We start from the raw sequence: 18,819 nt of genomic DNA, 5'->3' as shown, positions 1-18,819 counted from the left end.
CGGGCGGGTTGGCCCGGAGCCTGCCTGCCTACCCCGCTGCGGCCGGGGTGGGCAGAGACGACGGGGGGTGGGGGGGGGTGGGGTTGAGCACCCCCTCCCGAGGGGGAGCGGCGGGGGGGGAAGCCCCTCACTGCCCTCTGAGGGGGAGCGGGGCGGAGCAGGCCGGCGGCGAGCCCCGCCGGAGGGGCTGCCCGGCAGCGGCGAGGGGAGGCCCCGCGGCGGGCCATGGGGTCGCGCCTTCCCCCCCCCTCCTCCCTCCCCCGTGAGGGAGTCTGAGGGCAGACGGGGCTCCGCCGCCCGCGGCCGTTACCTGTCTGCCGCCGGGGGGGGGAGGGGGCGGGGGGCCGGCGCGCGCCCGTGCGCAGCCGCCCCCGCGCTGGCGGCGGCGGCGGGGCGGGGGGAGCGGCGGGGCCGGCCGCGGGAGGGGGCCGAGCCGTGTGGGGACACTTTGCACCGAGCCGCCCCCCTCAGCTCGCTCCGGGGTCAGCGGGCAGGGACTGACCTCCGCCGCCGCCAATCCGATGCCGCCGCACTAGGCCCGCCCCCAACCGCGCGCCGCCGCCATGCTTGATTGGGCGCCGGGCTGACGGCGGCTCCGCCCATGGCTCCTCCCCTTGCCGTAAAGGCGCGGGGGTGGGGGAGGGCTTTGCGACAGGGGAGGGGAGGGGAAAGGGGGCGGCTGCGGCGGTTCCGGCGTTTTGACGGAGGAGAGTTGGGCCTTACGGCGCCCTGTCTCCCGGGGGCGGGTGAGTCGCGGCGGTTGCCTAGCAGCGGTTGCCTAGCGGTGGGACGGGGAGGGGAGGGGCCGGTATGCGCGGCGGCTCGGGGTGACTAAGCGGGGCCGCGGGCTTCTAGGTGGGGGGGGGCGAGGGGCGGGGCCTGGAGAGGGCGGTCGCGCGCCTCGGAGGGGAAGGGGCGGGGTCTTGGTGCGCGGCGTGCGGTGGCGGGCGGGCTGGCTGAGGGGAGCCGGGCCGAGGGGGCGGCGGGCGGGCTGAGGGAGCCGGGTGGGTTAGGCGGGTTGAGGGGGGTCGGGACCGGCCCGGCCTGGGTGGGTGGGTGGGTGGGTGGGTGGGTGAAGGAGCGCGGAGCCGCGCCGGTTGAGGGGCAGGAGGGGAACGGAGGCGGTGCTGAGGGGAGCGGCGGCGCAGAAGGCCTCGGCCGGCCCTCAGGCCGGCGGGAGGGGGTTGTGGAGACTGACGGGGCCTTCTGGAGGAGGGTAAGGGGGAGAGGGCCTGCAGGCCGGGAGGGCGGCGCGGGGCTGTCCGCGCCGGCTCTTTTGGGGGCAGTGATTACACACGTCCGTGCTCTCACCACCGTGCCCTGTCAGACTGGAGTGCTGCTTTTAGCGAGGTCTTCTACCAGTAACCCAGTGCTGGCCAGTGAGGTCGGATCGTGTCCGTCTAGTCCTGTCTCTGGTGGCTAAAGATGCTTGGAGAAGAGCAGATAAAGCATCTGGCATGCTTAGGTGTCAAAGTTAACAGTTAGGGATTGGACAGGTCTCAGCAGAGGTTATTTGCAACCTCTGGAAGGAAGTGACATTATTTTAGGGCGTTTACAGTATTTCAGTACTGGGCGGAAGCATATTCTTTATTGAGAGATGAGCCTACAAAGTCATTGCAGGTACAAGTAGTCCAAATTATATTTTATTTCTTAAATGGTTCAGCCATTGCGTTGCAAGGAGATCCAGAGCCTTCAGAGTCATACCCAAAAGTTAGGGACTGTGCTTTCATTTTGCTTTATCTGATTTAATTTTTTTATGAAGATAGGTTTTTTTGGATAGTTTGTTTTCTCCCAGTTGCTACTCATTCAATGAACATTTAATAGTGTATATATAACAGGGAAAGACTAATATAGGTACTTGACAATAGCTTTCTCTAATCATGCCTCTTCACTAATACCTCTCAGTAATTATGTGTCATCATAAGCCATTTGTGTTAGTAAAAAAAAGTAAAATGTGATATTAACAATGTTAGTCCAGTCAAATCAATGCTTTCTATGACTTTGTGCTAAATTAAGTATCCCACCTTGTAGAAATATACCTATTTTATAACTCTGATTTAGGATATTCTGGAGGCATTTGCAACCGCTTAAACTTGCTTGGTTTAAACCTTAGAGGCTTCAGCTGCCATCTGAGTTTTCATCTCCAGTTCTTCGTTTCCTTTTCCATCAAGTTTCTGCTCTCATTCTGTTTGCAGCTCCACATGACTTCGGTTTTGATTTTAAAGCCTAACTATAGTAGTCATGAAAATAACATGTAACAAAATATTTATTTGTTTTTTTCTGTATAGTTTTCCTTTCTGTCTTTTGCCTGAGCAGTGTATGTATAAGGTTTTTAGAACTGTTTCCTATTGTTTATGCAGGAGTCTGGCACTGTGAGGCGTTACCTTAATTGGTTTTTAGATGCTGTCATGAATAACTCAAATAAATAATACAAGTAAGGGTTGGAGTTTGTCATTTCTTGTGTATGAATATGATTGCTTTTCTTTACTCTTCAGCTTTGAGCTTTTCACTGTGCTGGCTTGCTATGTCTGAAACAAATTTAGTCGTTGTCTGACATTCTCCCCCTCTTTGAAGTAAATTTCTTCAAAATAAGCCCCCTCACATTTCATTTCCTTTAATGACTTCTATTCATGAACTGTTGTCATGAGTGAGACATATCTTATAGATGCTTTTGTAAAGTGTTCTGCAAATTAATGGTATAATATAAATGTATTATGGTAGGATCAGGGAAAGCACAACCAATATCATGTGGTGAAGGTAAAATCTCATAGTGCATGTCCTAGAGGAGTTCTAAATCGCTTCTGCCTTAACAACCTTGCTATATCGTGTGAATCTGTGCATGAGAGATCTGTTCATTTACCATGTAGGATGACAATTCAAGTCGATCTTGAACACAGAAGTAAATGTGTTGAGATAATTTTACTTTATTAGATATTCATTTAGGAAGAAATAAAACTCAAAGATAGGAACAATAGCTATATAAAATATTCAGAGTGATTTCTGAAGAAATTTTACGAGGTTTCAGGTCATAAATTTCCACCTCAAGTAGACTTCCAAATAGATTCTGCAAACAAAGAAGGAATTTATTGTCTGAAGTATCAGATTTGTTCTTAACATCCACAATGTGGAATATGGAAAAGGATGGGGAAGTGTTCTTAGTTCTATCAGGTGAGGGTTAGGTGAGGAACATACTACAACGTTTTGGAGTTGTCAGGTCAGCCATTGCTGAATGTATCTTTAAAAATACCACACCAGAGTGAATTGTAGATCACTCCCTGCAGGCAACTTAGTATTCTCTAATTTTACATTCTCTTCTGAAGGAAATACTGCCTGATGGTGGAAGAAGCGAGGAGTCTGGCTAGCATATCTTGGTCTACCCCTAATCCTTTGTACCTTTGAGAAGCCATTTTGTCAATGCATACTTCAGTTGTAGTTAAAAAATCAAATTGTAAAAATGAAGGTGTAATTCTCAGTATTTGATAGTGTTTTAAAAACTTGTGAAGATTATAAACTAAAACAAAAATGCCTCATATACTAAATTGTATAGTTTCATTGTTTTCTAATATTCTGCTAAAAAGCAATAATAATTTAAAATATTTTGTGTGATGATAAATGCAGGTGTAATTGATACATAGATGGGAAGATCTTTAGAATTTCTTACCAGTTGGAAGACTGAGCTGTTTTCTTCCGTTGGTGAGAAAGGGGAAATGTAACATTTAAATAAAAGCCAACTACAGACAGATGGCTTCAGGAGTCTACCTGGAAGTCTACCTGGTTGATTATGCCAGACTTGAAGACAGGGATCCAAAAAGCATGCAAAAAGAAAATTCCTATAAACAACATAAGTCCCACTCCTAACTTCACAGTAGATAAAGGTAATGAATTTGTTTGGGGTTTTTTATTAAAAGAGTTCTGGTTAGAGAACATGTTAAAACTGTCCTAAAAAGATAAATATTACAGACTAGCATCACTCTTAATATAGGTGAAAAAGAAACCCTGAAGTTCTTAAGTGTATCCTTTTTTTCTGGGGAGATACGATATCTGTCTAGCCATTTACATAGTGGTTAGAAAATTGTGGGTGCTTAGGTGCTCACACTTTAAAGAGAGATTTGAATTCTTAATAGCTCTTCTTTTTAAGCTGTAGTGAATGTTCCAGTGTTGTGATTGAAAAATATGTTCCATTGACATTGTGATAAAGATGTTTTTTTATACCTTTCCTGAATATGGTTAAGTATTTTTATTGGCTCTTAATAAGTTCTGTACTTTGTTTTTTAAGTATTTTTTAATTTTAAACTTCTCAGTCACTGGGCCCTTGAGGCCAGCCCTGTGGCTTCGTTGGTCTTTTGCATTATCTGAAAACCTGTTTCAGGTTTCAAGATGTAGGTGCTCAGAATAAGAGTTCTGCACATGTAAACGTAAAGGAATTCTTTGGTCCTCCTTACTAAATTAAGAGCCTGGTTCTCCCCTCCTGTATATTCATGCTACTCACGTTGAGCCTATGTGCGGCAGAAGGCAAGACTTGTCCTTTGGTTTCCGTTTTTTTTGAGAGGTGTTGCCATATCCAGCCTTAGTGGAGCAATAAACATTGCCACTTCAGATGAAAATTTGCAGTTGAAACTTTGTGCCTGTTTTTGGAGGAATCTGTCACAAAAGAAACGAGGGTTTAGTAGTTTTAGCAATGTAGAGGAAGATTTGATCCAAGTTCTCATATTTTTCAGAAGTAGTCCCTAGTAATAGTCATCTTTGGTTTTGTTAGTTCCAGCAAATTAATGTTGGTGTCAGTAGTATAATATTGGAACTGTAAGCTTCTTCACGGTGTGGTAATTCTTGTATCATTTTAATGTCTCACTGGGACTGCTTCGTGCAACTATCACTCTTGCTGTTTTTAAACAGTGAATTTGTATTTTCAATATAAGTTTAAGAATGGTAGTATTAACTCTAAAAATGTGTGTTGTTCTTTTGTATCTTTCTAGTTATCTGTTAAGTTCATTAATAGCAAAATATTTATTTTCTAGGTAACTTAGAAGAGAAATGCCTAATAGTGCTTCTGTTTCTCTTACTGGATAAAAATAACGTCGAAGCTGATTTGCAGTGACCGTGAATAATCAGTGAAGACATACGGCATTTTCTGGAATACTGAATGTTCTCATAATGAAGATCTCTCTTCTGCAGCAGATGTATAAGGATGTACTGGTAGGCATTCCACTAGCAAAGGAAAGCCATCATTATACCTCTTTACTTAATCTGTGTGTTGAGCAGTCACCAGAAAGAGATGAATCATGTAATCGAATGCATCTGCCATCAACTAATGGTGGTATTAGGAGCCATCAGGACACTGATATGTCAGATGCGGTTGTCCCTGCAACAGATGATATATCAAATAGCTTTGCAAACATGAACTCCTCATTCTCTCATCGAGAAGTGATGCTGCTTCAGTTAACCTTGATCAAGATGATGGTTGCTAAAGCAGAGTCCCAGGAAATTGAATTCAATACGAGACAGAAGTACTGTGAAATCTTTGTCCTTCTTCTGAAGGAGGCAAAAATTGACTCAAAATTGGTAAGCTTTTATAAACTTTTGAAAGATTTTTGTGAAGGGAGGAAAAAAAAAAAGGAACACGCCTTAGATACTTTTTCTTTCTACATGTCTGCAGATTTGTCTGCTCGGTAGTTATGATCAGCTGTTATCTCACATGGCTTCAGAATGTTTAGCATCTCTTGTGTATTTCCAGCTGAAGGAAGAGGTGAGTATGGCATAACTTTTCACAGCTTAAAAAAATGACTTGATGAATATATGCCTTCAAGTTGTTTCATTTGACTCCAGAGCCAAGTTTTTATAGTGTTTATATGGCACAAAAGCAGTCACTATATGACTACTGTAAAATCTAAAAGTACTTCTAAAGAGGCTCCTTTTGTAAGTAGACCCACGGAGCAACATCAGAACTGCTCCTTTCCTCTGTCTGTTGCCTGTATGTCTACTCTGCTCTAGCTTTCTGAAAGGCACATCTGCAGTCTGCTGATGTTCAGCATACAGACTCTGTCAGCCCCCTCAAAATGCCACACAGTTTTGTTGAAGTGTGTTTAGCTCCAGTATCGGGAACAATGCGAAGGTTATACGAGAGAATGCTATGTGATAGTTCTCCCATAAAGTGTGTCTTAAGGGGCTTTGGGTTGTAAGTGATGGATAGGAAAGATATGTAATAAATATTCCGAGAGAGTATTTCAAGTGTGTTAGGAGGGGCATGGAGTATAGAAAGAAAGGAGATCAGATGTGTAACAGAAGTTTGTAATGTGAGGTGGAATGTCTTTATATATAAAAATCTGGAATTTTGTGAAACTATTTTGAGGTAAAATGTGTCTAGATGACAAGAAATATTCTCTTTAAGGTTGCAATACAGGTATTTCAGAAAAACAATAATCTAGACTATCAATATTTTTAGTTACTCGGTATGTGTTAGGTGATGCAGTAGATAAAAATAGGTAGTAACCTATTGAAAGTTAATGAAATGCTTTTCTGTATTTTCTTCTTTGAATGTTCCAGTTACTTGAGTTTTTTTTTTACGTGCTGTATATTTGGTGAATACATATTGTAGCCTCCATAGCAGCATCTCTGAACATAGGTTTCTCTCAGAAATATGTTTGTAATATTTCTTGCAAAGCTGTCTGGGTCTGGGAATTATGAATTCAGATATGGTCTGTCTATAGTATTATCTGATTTTTGGGGAGGTTGCTTGACATTAGGAGGTACGATTTTCCCTTTCTGGAAAATACAGATAATTTCTATTGCATGCATACGTGACTTTATGTTTGTAAATAGAGGCCTAAATACTTAAAAGGCACTGGACAGATATATTGGGTTTTACCTGTGTTTTGTCTACGCCTACATTTGAATCTTTTTAATGTACAATTTAAAATCATTGTGTTATGATTTAATTTAATATGCATAGCAATTGTAAAGCATACGCCATCGTTTTTTGAACGAATTTTCTTAGAACACATTAAATGTCACCTGGCTCACCTTCAGTTTGAAGACTCTTTCAGGATTCCCTGTGAATACCCAGGTAGCAGAATGTCTGTGGACTCTTACAACTATTATCAAGGACATACTGAAAGATGAAGTTTTACCCAAAGCAGGTACTGTAGCAATTTTGTGTTACCCATACACGAGTGCCCACTAGGGGGAGGAATGTTACTTGTAATCTCATCTAGAGCAGCTTGTCTAAGGAATACCTGTTTTCTTCGTTATAAAGAGGGTGACAAAGTACTATTAAAAATGTAGTGGTTTAAACATGCTGAAAAACTGAGAATAGTCACAATTACCTGTCTTCTGCTTATTTGATGATTTAGCTGACTGTGTTAGATTCCAACTCCATAATGTTCTTCTTGTTGCTCTAGGTATTTTGAAGAAGTTGTTGGCTCCTCTTGATGCTGTGCTTGAAGGATTTTATAATTCCATTCTGTTCCATCATTTTGACAGTCACCACTATACTTCACCTTATTCTGAAGCTGCAAACAATGTGATCAGTTTTATAGATCTGCTTGAAGCACTTTTGGCTTCCAGAATTGAATTAGAACTACCACTCAGATGCCAGAGAGTATTATTTTTGAAAGTTTCTTATGTCCTGAACCTCATTAGCTCATCAATTCACTATTTAATCAAGAAGACGTTCATTATGCTCCTTAAAAAATGTGTCCTTTACAAGTCTAGAGAAGATGCTAAAAGTGGATCACTGTTCTTACAAAACCCATCTTTATATGAGGATATGCTTGCACTGAGTAATGCTGTTCTGCAGGTTGTGAATTTGACTTGGCTTAATCGGATCCCGCTCAGTGAAAAGGCCAGCTACTTTGGAGGCAGTGAAGCTGCTCCTGGAGATGATACTCAGGGTGGTTCTGACCAAACTGTTCTCAGAGCCTTAAGTCTAGTTGTGCTAAAAGCACTGGAATTCAAGTTTCAGAACTCTACTACAGAAGCTCAATTCAAAGGTAATAGTCTCTTTTAGTTTTGTTCACTAAGCAGCAAGAGTTTTAAAGCTTTCAGATTTTGTAGTCACAGCTCATTAAGACTGTAAATAGAATTCAGCTGAATTAGTGATGGTGGGAGGGAGGAAGAGAAGATCCACCCAGGAAACCTGCTGTCACTGTCCTGCCTAATTAGTTGTCTCCTTGCATTTTGTCCTATCCTTAGCCCTGCGATATGGGGGGCTTGAAACAGCTGCATTTGGGCTTGAAAACTTTTCCTGTTAAGAACATGTGTTAACGTTTGAAGGAGTTGAGCCAGCTTGGGAACACCAGGCTCTTCTCCACTTGGAAAAGAAGAGAGCCCATAGCAGAAGCATCTGCTCTATTCAGGGTGGGGAACTAAAAGGAACTGCAGGTAACACTCCTGTTTTCTAATGTGGAGGTAGAACTTGTTGAAGGTACTAGGCATTACTGTTGGACAAATAATGTAATAGGGCAAAACCAGCAGTGGTAGAAAAGGTAAAAATAATGAAGCTATAAAGTAAGAGACAGGAAAATTATGGGACTTGGCAGAGTATAGTGGTTGTGTTCTTCACCCTGACTTATAGGTCTAGTCCTTTGAATTAGTAGGTGTGAGGCATACTTTTCATACCTGCTTACCTGAGTATGTTTGTTCTACTGAACAGATGATTTAGATTAGAGGAAGAGCAGATCTGGCTGTTGTGCTAGGGCTATGCCACAAGGCAGGCAGTGGGATGGCAAGGGAATGCTGTGTAACTTGTGTTCCTGATGGGAGAGGATGCAGTGCTGTGTCACGCTAGTAGCCGGTTAGTAGTCTTCTATGCTATAATGAAGTGGTGGGGTGAGGCTTTTTGCCTGAGAGACACTCCTGGAATCCCATCTTCCCACTTGCCTTTTTGCCTCTGCAAGGCACATGATGCACATCTTCTGATGCTAAGCCGTGAGAATGTGGATGTGCAAATTCTATGATCAAAGCAGCTTGCTGTCCCTGGATTACAGGCTTCATGGCAAAAATGGAAAGGCAGTTCTGAAGCAGTGTTTCTAGTCAAATACAAGTGAGAATGGGTGTTCCTTATTGTCAGCCAATTGATGATGTGGCAAAAAGTAAAAAATAATTCATACTTTTTAAACAAGGATGAAATTTTACAGCATTTTAAATATATTGAGGCATTTTAATACAAGTTCTAGATGTAAATGTTATTTTACTTTTTATATTTCTATGTTATGTAGCAAGCATAAAATAAATTTTTAGTTTATCTGACTGTGCAAAAGAGCTACGGACTTATGTAAGACAGCTTCTGACACTTTTTCCAGATTTTGGAAGATGTTATATTTGTGATGCCAGTTGCATTCTTAGAGTTTTTTAAGTATTTGTAGAGAATATTTTACTTATGATCCACCTTCTGAAAAATGTATAGAGACTGAGAGTGTCTAAGAACAAGTGAATAGAAAAAATGTAGGTTAAATCTATTTTAGATGTCTTTATGAAAATTCTTTCTCAAAGAAAAAGTTCTCCTTTCTTTTCCAGATTCATGACACAAAAATGAGTTCTTTAATTAGATTCAAATACCCCAGCTGTCAAGAGGAATTTGAAGTTGAAAGGAATGGTGCTTCTATTTTAGTGACATTAAATTAAGTGGTTAAAACAAGCACCAGAATGCTTTAATATGCTAACTTCCCTTCCGGGAAGCTGGTTGATCTTATCTTTTTTTTATTAACATGAATTACAGTGGCTTAACTTTAATTCATTTCAATTTTGAGAGTAATTTCCAGATAGCCTTGATTTATAGTGAAGAATTTCAGTCTGAATAGTAACTATTAATAACAAAGATAATTTGCTAAAAGGAAAAGCAAATCTTAAAGTAAAATATTAAGGAAAACCACATAATGATGTGGTAAGTAAAATTGATTCCCATGTTGCACAAAATTTTTCAAAAGTGGTAATCGCTGTTTATAAAAATGATGCAGCTGTGCTCTTCAAGCCATAGTGTACTTCCAGCAGCATTAGAGTTCTTACTTAAGGAGTACCTTTGGGGTAAAGCTATATGTCACTATATTTTTTTTTTCTGTTTTCTAAACATTGAATGTATGCTGTGTTACATGAAAAACTGATACCTAGTACCATATGACATAGTACACACCATAGTATGTCATTAGTATTGAAGAGGTAAGTTTCTTGACTACAGCGAAAGAGTCTGTCATGTGAATATAAAGTTATTTTAAGGAGTAAGCTAATGCACTAAAATGGCATAAATTTTGAGGTGCTTTTCCAATCCAGGAGTGCAGTGTTTAGAGGGAGGGGAAAAATGAAGATTTGCATGAAAACCACTGCTTACATTAATCCTTCCAGCAAGGATTTTAGACCATCTCATTGAAGGTACCTTTATCCCAAGCCTGTATGTACTTGAAAACATACATCATCCATGAAGAATTTATTTTATAAAGAATATGGATATACTATAAGCTTCATAACTTGTCATTGCTACAGTAAAACAAAGTATTCCCATCAACTATAGATCGCTGCAGTTAATTTCTGCAGTGAATCGCACGGGGTGGGGGGGGGGTGTTGGTTCAGTCCTATCAAAACATTACAGTTGTATTATTATTTCATATGGGAAGAACTACCTGAGATGAAATCTCAGCAAAGTGCTCATATTGGATCGTTACATCTGTGGCATTGACTTGATTACAATTCACCTTTCTTGAGTTTGTGATGTACCAGTGAAGCTACCTAATTGGGGAGCTAAAGGAAAGTATAAATCCCACCTGTGTAGGTATAGTCGCATTTTTGCAGGTTTCCTGATATATGCAAATTTTTGGAGGTGTAATCTTGTTCATTAGTCTGCAAGCTTAGGTGTGAGAGGATTCACCCTGTTGTACCCAAAACTTTCTAGGTCACCTCTGATTATTCTTCCTTGAACTCCAAGGAAATGAAGAATGCTGTTAGATGAATAAATTGTGTCCTTAAGTTTTATCTGTCTTGGGGTGGGGGGGAGCGGTACCTAATGAGTAAATTAATTTTCTGCAGGTTACTTCTAAACATTGGTATGTTTAGAGTTTAATAGAGTAGCCATTCACATTGAATTTAAGGTTAGATAACTGCTTATGGTTTTCTGCAAAATATTTATTGATTTCTTTGGTACCATGAAGCAAGAACTAATCTATAAAATATGATGCTGTGTTAAATCATTTGAGCTAAGGAATGATAAATGCATTCATGAGCTGTTATGCACTGTTAATTTAAAAAATAAAAAGTGTATGTTGTTTAGTAACAAAAATTGTATAGCAAAATTCATGGTTACTTCTGTTTTTTCAGAAGGCTTTCAGAGTTCCATGTCCCAGCTGTTGTTATTCTGGAGGAGTCATCTGAAGTCTTCCCCACAGCCTCACCCAGCTGTACATCACTGTGAATGGCTCTCCTTGATTTTCATAGAGCAAGATGATGATATGTGGGAAGCTGCTAAAGCTTTATTACTCATTTATTTAAAATTTGATAGGTTAGTGTACATTTTATTTGACAGAACTATGAAAAATTGTAATTTAGTGAGGTTATTGTGATATACGTAACACTTCCATTGATTACTTTTGTATAAAGAAAAAATATTGTTAATAATTAAAAAAATGCCTGAACCTCAGGACAATGTAATAATGTGTGGTGTAAGAGCAGTTAACTTTGCTGATAATTTGATTTAAGTGTTTTTTGGATTGAAATGAGGGAGTTGTGCAACAGTTTCCTATTAAATACTTTATAATATCCTGTAATTCAGAATAATTGACTTCACAATCTAAAATAGTGGTTAGATACAGATAAAAGGCAAGACTGTTTTCTTTCAACACTGAGAGTTTGGCAAGAATGGGATATTATAATTAAACTTCAGGAATTCAGGGACTTCTGGCAAAGTGGCCCTCCAAGGATTGGACCCATGTTAATTCTAGCTAGTTGATAAAAACTGTTATTGCTAACAACTGAAGTGTTCTCTTCATGAATTTGTCGTGGACATTCACTGCTTCGTTGTCATTTAAATTACCATACAAGATATTATCCTAATTTATAAAAAGTCCCTCAAGCTTCAAATGTGAAGATATTGCAAGTAGTATCTTAGATACACGCAATTCTTCTTAGACACCTAAATGAAAGTAGGCCACTCTTTTCCAATGTGCTTAGCATCCTGACAGTTAATCTATGTTCAGGCTTACAAAAATATTAAAATAACAATTCATGTGTAGCAAGTAACTTTGTTTATTCCAGAGTGTTTCCTAAGGAGGAGTGCTGTTTCAGAAGGCCTGCTTTAAGCGCTTTGGCTTCCTAAACTGTCCAATCTCCTAGCCCCACCTGTGTTCATTCTTCCTCGTTCTAGTATAAAAACTTCTTTTTTGGTTTTTACTTTTTGACAAAATCAAAAAAGAGCAAGAATACCATTTTCTGGACATACCTGTTTTTTTAAAAAAAAAAACCTGTAAACTTCCATTGAATTTAATCCATTTCATGACTTATTTCTCAGGTTACGGCATGATGCTGCTGATAACTTAAGCCAAAAAGAGGAGGAAACCTGGAACTTCCTTACGCATGCAAGTGGATATAATCCTCACTGTATCTTTTTATTTTTTCTAGAAAAAATTGCATTTGATTCCACAGTACTTCTAGATTTTTTGATTTCATCAGAAACTTGCTTTCTGGAATACTTGGTAAGGTACTTAAAGCTTCTTAGGAAAGACTGGCATCAGTTTGTAGATGTCTGTAACCGTTTTGATGCCAAACATGGCACTTCTCAATCAATTTCTTCTGTCAAGCCACCCCATCAAGAAAAACAAATCTGTATGACTGATGAGAGTTTGCAAAATGCTTGTTGTGAACCAGAACCACAGACTCTGATATCTTTGGCTTCTTCTCACAATTACTTAGTGTTTACAACAGAGCAAGGTGATAATGAAGTTGCAGAGTCTAACCAGTCTAACTCATTGATATGCACCGATAGTACATCTCTGCTGGGTTCTCTTCAAAGCCTTGTTAATTATGACAGCTCGGAAGACTCTGAATTAGAATCAGATGGAAAGGAGTGCTTGGTAAACACAAAGCAGGTGCCTTTAAATAATGAGGGTGAGACAAGGATAAGGGAAACTGGTTGCAGCTACACAGGTGATAAATGGAATACACTCAAGTCTGAAGTGTTGCCTCTGAAACAAAAGGGATCTAATACCTCATCCTGTTTGACTTGTATGGCGTCTTCGGATAACATCATTCCCCTAAGAATAATGCTTTACAAATCAACAAAATGTTTGGAAGAACTGCAAAAAGCTATTTCTAGGTTGCAGAGAAGAAATCTTTTCCCATATAATCCATCTGCGTTGTTGAAACTACTGAGCTACATTGAGAAGATCAGTAAGAACGTGAATCCACAATAATCCAACGAAGTGTTCTAGCTATTTTTTAACTAGTACACTAGGGAATGTTTCCATGAGATTAGTGACTTCTAAAGCTCACGCCTCTTGCACCTGTCAGTGTATTTAACCTGAAACAGGATAAACGTGGGTTTGGTTGACACCTTAAAAATCTGCAATTGCATTCAGTGATACGATCCATTACCTTAGGGTCCTAAGCTTGTTCATGGTATGTATGTCAGTGTACAGTATATAAGGATTAATTGTTAGGTACTCAAAATTTGATAATAAATGACTAATGTGAAAACATATCAACAATATATGATACTTAAAGTATTGTCAATTATACTTAATGTCATTCTATATATGAAGTCGTTGCCAAATGGGCAGTGATTTATGGACTACTGTGCAGTGTCAATGCGACACTTAACTGCTTAGAGGTTGAGCTAAATAAAATATTTTAGTTGGGGACAGTTTTGGTGTTTATATTGTGTGTTCTGCATCGGTGCTTTGCTCTAAGTGGACACTCAGATGTGTTCCCACAATCACAATAATCTATGCCACACTTTTCTTGGCTGAAGTGCTTAACTGATGTCTATGATGTACTGTTTTTAGCTTTTACTGTTTGCCTGATTTAATCAGCAGCGTTATCATTTCACTGAAAATTGAATTTAGTTTTGCTTAATATTTTATGGTATATTCCTTTAATTAAAAGGAGAGGTAGATGTGGGACTAATGCATATATTGCCTATTTATAGAACATTTTAGTGGAGCATTATATCTAAAATCAAGCTTAGGTAATGCAGAAGTGAAATTCCAACAGAATTCCTCGCATCCATTACATATTTTATATAAGTATAGAATATATACTTAATAAATTTGTTAAATCAGAAACAGATAACTAGAAATTAAGTGTCTGCAGTGCAGTGAGATGGATATTGAATTTAAATTCTTATACTTGCATCTTTTATTAGATCTAGTTTGAATAACCTGAAAAGTAAGTGTCTAAGACTTCACCTGGGGAGAGTAAGTTCAGAAAAGGATCCAAACCAGTGTGTGCACTTAGCAGGAAGCCACCTAAAGTTGGTACGCTTAACGTGCAGCTTGTAATGATCTTATGAGGGTTAGGCAATGGGAAAGTACTGACGACAGGGACTACTGTAAAAATCTCAGACCTCATCGGAACTGTAAGAAGCAGTTTTCCTTTTAGGATTATCTCTTGAAGGTAAGTGCTCTATTCTGATTGAGAACCAAGTAAGTTCTATCTTCCTTTTAAATAGCTATTTAGTGTTAAATTAAAATAGATATTGAATTAAGACGAACAGTCTCTGGAGCCGGTGACGCTGACCCCTAAATCTCTGTGGCCATCTTCTAGATTAGTCATGAGCTGTGAACTGGTGAATGAACACTATTGGGAGGGGAAGAAAACTAGGTGAAGCTTATGGGATAATTTAGCTGGAAATTACAGTGCTCTCCAGAGACACTTGAATAATATGAATTCTCAGACGGGAAGGTTTGAACCTCAGTCTTATTCTTTCAGGATGACAGCTGTAATGACTTGGCAATTACATAGGAAAGAGAGATCCCCTTCATTGGCATGTAGGAGATGTGAATATTCTGTGCGTTCATTGTGCTTTGGTTTCTTCCCGAGATAATTTTTGTGCATAGGAGTGGGTGAGAATGTCAATGAATGGAAACTTTTCCATTCATGCGTATCGTTACTTTAGTTAAAAACTAACCTCTGAGTTGTCCAGGGCAGAAGAATGCCTGCTTTCTCTTTACTGTTTGAACTTGGTTATGCTCTAGATGCTGAGTTGCTCATTTCTGTCAGGACTAAAATGCCTCCGGGCATGTTCAAAGATGCAACTCTAGACAACTTGGGAATTTTTCAGTTCAAACAAGGGAAGCACCTTTGGCAAGGCAGTTGAGCGAGAGTTTCTCAAGATCACAATTTTCAATGTAGATAGGTACGTACATTTCCGTGAAATCCTTTCCACTATCCTCACTTCTAATCTAGTCTTTGACTAGTTTATTTTAACTGAATAACTTCATTGTTTTCACTGAACATAGTATTGTTCAGCATTTCTTGGACAATACTTTGCCAGTTGGAAGTATCTAAATTACACCAGTATTTCCCAGACACTGGTAAGATAAGCAGGGTGGGAAAGGTAGAATGGGGAGACAGTTTCAGTTTTAAGTGCTAGTCGTCTTGTTTGTCAGTGATTACTACAATTATAAAAACTCTTTTGAAGTGAAAGTTTAGACATCTCAAAACAGTGTGTAGAATTTAGTAAGAAGTGTAGGAACCATAACTTTTGATTTTTGAGTACAGCAAATCCAACTGTATTTAATTCTTATAGGCATGAAGTTGATTGTGTGCCCAGTTGGTTATTAGTAGTGATCATTCCCACATGTTTCACTTCTCAGAAAGCCATTGTTTTAATTCTCAGAATGTTTTAGTGGTAAAAGTAGGTAAATGTGGTTTGTATCTGGCAACTAGATACCTTAATGTGTTGATATTTTACCATTTATGAACTGTAGAACCTGAGATGGAGTAAAACTGATGTGAGTCAACTTTCTTTTTTTATTGCACACAAAATGAGTGTGAGCAGTGAAGGTAGCTAGTAGTTCTATGGCTATATTCAAAAAGTCTAGCACAAAGAAAACACCTTGCAAAAGAATTTGTATTTTAACCCATTGGTGAGTATATAAGGTGGGGTGGTTGGGGTTTGTTTTTTGTTTTTTTTTCTTTGGCTTGAGTTTTTACTATCTTAAATTTTTAGGCAGAGATGTTGTTTCATTTGCTAGAGCAAATTAACTCAGCTGCAAAACCTATTACCAATGTTAAATTAGAACTTAGGAAGTAGGTCAGTTATTACTGGGAGGTTGATGTGCCTTACCTTTGGATATTGCTATCTAACAACTTTTCTTGTGTTATTTCAAAGCAAAACACAGAACAAATCAGGTGACCTGTCTGGAGACAGTTTTCTATCTGAGGACTTATCCTGAAATGTCCACAGTCTGTGCAGTTGTTTTGAGGAGTTTACCTTCAACATCAATAGAATAAATTATGCTTTAATGAGGTAAGCAGTTAGCACTAGAAGTTGCTTACAGGATGTGCTTTTTAAAAAGAATATTTTTGAACTTGAATATTTGTAGGGCTTGATTGCAATTACAGCTGAATCCAGGTGGTTCCATGCTTGTGGTTCTTCAAACTGGATTTCCTCCAATAATTTTATGACTGCTTTCCATTCTAGTTTTACGACTTGTAATACAAGTTTTAATCCTGTAATACAAGAATAAAAACCAACCTTGAGAATTTCTATACTTACGATACTCTTGTAAAGCTGGGAATAAGGAGCCTTGGTTGTTCCCTGGTTTATCACTGCACGATAAGCACTGTTTGTACTTCTTCCAAAGTCAATCTGGGATGGTGTCTGAAGTCAGTATCAAGTATTTATCACAGCCTTTCAGTGTTAGTAGGAGCAAAAATACTATGGTCATTACAATTTTACTTCTGTGTATTTTCCCTTAAAGAGTTGTCCAAAAGAATTTGTAAATTCTTGTTGTCTTTTGTACAACTCTTTTAGGCTACCTGGTTCACTCTGAAATCTTGTTAGAAGCCAATTGTATGTGTCAGAATGGATGACAGGCAGTCTTTTACTATCACTAGCTCAACAGCAGGCATGGACCTGGACTTTGCTGAGAAACATCTCGGGGATTTAAGCTTTTCCAAGTCATTGTCCTTTTAAATGTTGTGCAAATGAGTTTATTGCTGATAACTGTCAGAGACACTCTTTAATAGACAAGCTGGCTTGTTGCTGGTTTACATACAGCAAGGAAGGAAGGAATACAACAATATATTTTGTGGTAAAAAGCTTGCCTGGAGAATTACAATATCCTTAGTTATTTCTGGTTCCTCCTTACCTGTGCTGCAAAACATGAGTTTTGTCAGTCAGCAGTGTCCTTTCAGGGGGAAGATTTGAAAAAATTGTGAAATGTTCAAAAAAGTAGCGCACACAACCTCAAAAGTAATTGCACTGCTGAATGTTGGCTTCCTTAAAAGGTTGTAGGGAAGGTTTGTATGTACGTATCCTGAAACTATGTCAGGAGTTCTAGCTGCTAATCGTAGTTGGCCAAGAATCTGCCTCATCTCGTCCTGGTGCTAGAGAGTTGAAACCTGAAAGATTTTCTGTGGAGCTTCAAAGAGCTTCCAAATGTCCATAGCTACTTTGAAGGAAGTAATAGCTGCATAGAAAACAATGGATAAGATTTTGAAGCCTATTTTGCAAAACAGCAAGTACTGATCAAGTAAAAAGCTTTTTTTTTTTTTTTTGTCAAATGACAAAATCCTGTGTGCTTATTTCTACAATGTTCATCCTTTGCTTGCTAGCTTTATCTTCAAATGTAATCTTTAGGAGTTTGTCAGCTGTTAGAGTAACTTTGTTACTACAGACCTTTTATAGCTATTTCATGTAGGGATTTAGCTGAAACAGAAATTAATGCTTTCTGGAAACTTACCTCCAGTACTTGGCTTCCTTGATAGTATTTATTTTCTTCAAGAAAATCATGTATAAAATGGTGTTCTTTCTGCTGACACCGCTACAGCTGCTGTGAGAATTAGGCAAAGATCCGTTACGCAGCAAATGTAAAACTCAACCAATTTTTTTTTTTTTTCCTTTAAATTATTTATCTCCTTAAGGGAGAATCTAGTACTTGGTCATCTTCAACAGAATATTGGTCCCTCTAGAGGAGTGTTTCGTCACCTAAGCTAAAAATATTGACCAGTGTGATGCCAGTGTTTTCTGTAATTTTCAATTATGGGCTGATGCAGAGGGGCGAGTTGCTGGCTGTGAAGCATCAAAGGGATTGCCTTTCAGTTTCACCAAGCAAATGCTCATATCTTGCGCTTGTGTTCTCTGTGGACGGATAAAGATTGATGCCCTAAGAGTGTTCTGGTAATGTAATCAAACAAGACTTGCAGCGTTGTCTTATGTGCAAGTGTTACAAATTGTTGAGGTTTATTTTCATATGGTTGTTAAACCAGTGCTTCCAGCTCCAAGGATCAACAAGGCGTCTTTTTTTAATCCTATATTTGGACTGTGGGAAATGAATTAAAAAACTCTGAATGAATTGGTTGGACTAATTGTTAAATCTCTAGTGTTGCAGCCAGAAGGTTTTGTGTATTAGTCTCTTGCATCTTAAGACAGTAATAGCACATGGGAGTATTATTTGAGTGAATTAGCAGTGCTGTATTTGGAGTGGAAAGGGTGAACTATGCAAGTCAAATCCTTAGATACAGTTGTTCTTGCTAAGATTTTGTGAGTAGCACACGAGTTTTAACACACTGCTTAGTATAAATGTGAGCAACCGAAGTTACTCTTCTTGCTAAATTTACCTTTTCAGACATATTAGAACACACTTAGTGGAAGCACCTTATATAAATGCAGTTGTATTT

At 39.3% G+C, this 18,819-nt stretch overlaps 2 protein-coding genes across 5 annotated transcripts in view; one reads left to right on the top strand and one right to left on the bottom strand.

Annotated features, from left to right (window-relative positions):
• Positions 1-344, bottom strand: part of ASB7 (ankyrin repeat and SOCS box containing 7) — a 29,094-nt gene extending 28,750 nt beyond the window's left edge. For both annotated transcript variants that reach the window (XM_050903321.1, XM_050903322.1), the window contains exon 1: positions 311-344. The gene's annotated coding sequence lies outside the window, so the exon portion shown is untranslated. The remainder of the gene's footprint in view (positions 1-310) is intronic.
• A 4,694-nt stretch (positions 345-5,038) lies between these two features.
• LINS1 (lines homolog 1) lies at positions 5,039-14,376 on the top strand. 3 transcript variants are annotated; one of them, XR_007767089.1, is made up of 7 exons: positions 5,039-5,559; positions 5,654-5,743; positions 6,992-7,133; positions 7,395-7,985; positions 11,299-11,479; positions 12,485-13,590; positions 14,336-14,376. XR_007767089.1 is itself a non-coding variant. In XM_050903257.1 (6 exons), the coding sequence occupies exons 1-6, from the start codon at positions 5,152-5,154 to the stop codon at positions 13,383-13,385; spliced, it is 2,310 nt and encodes a 769-aa protein (XP_050759214.1). In that variant the 5' UTR covers positions 5,039-5,151; the 3' UTR covers positions 13,386-13,827. The 3 variants fall into 3 exon arrangements, 2 of the variants coding, with proteins under 2 accessions (XP_050759214.1, XP_050759213.1); XM_050903257.1 differs by lacking the exon at positions 14,336-14,376 and having other exon boundaries at positions 11,302-11,479; positions 12,485-13,827; XM_050903256.1 differs by lacking the exon at positions 14,336-14,376 and having other exon boundaries at positions 12,485-13,827.
• Positions 14,377-18,819: the final 4,443 nt, after the last annotated feature.

The sequence above is a fragment of the Gymnogyps californianus genome, chromosome 11 (genome assembly GCF_018139145.2).
Source record: "Gymnogyps californianus isolate 813 chromosome 11, ASM1813914v2, whole genome shotgun sequence".
NCBI classification, from domain to species: domain Eukaryota; kingdom Metazoa; phylum Chordata; class Aves; order Accipitriformes; family Cathartidae; genus Gymnogyps; species Gymnogyps californianus.
The sequence above is the reverse complement of the archived record's forward strand: the minus strand, read 5'-3'. Positions and strand labels throughout refer to the sequence as shown.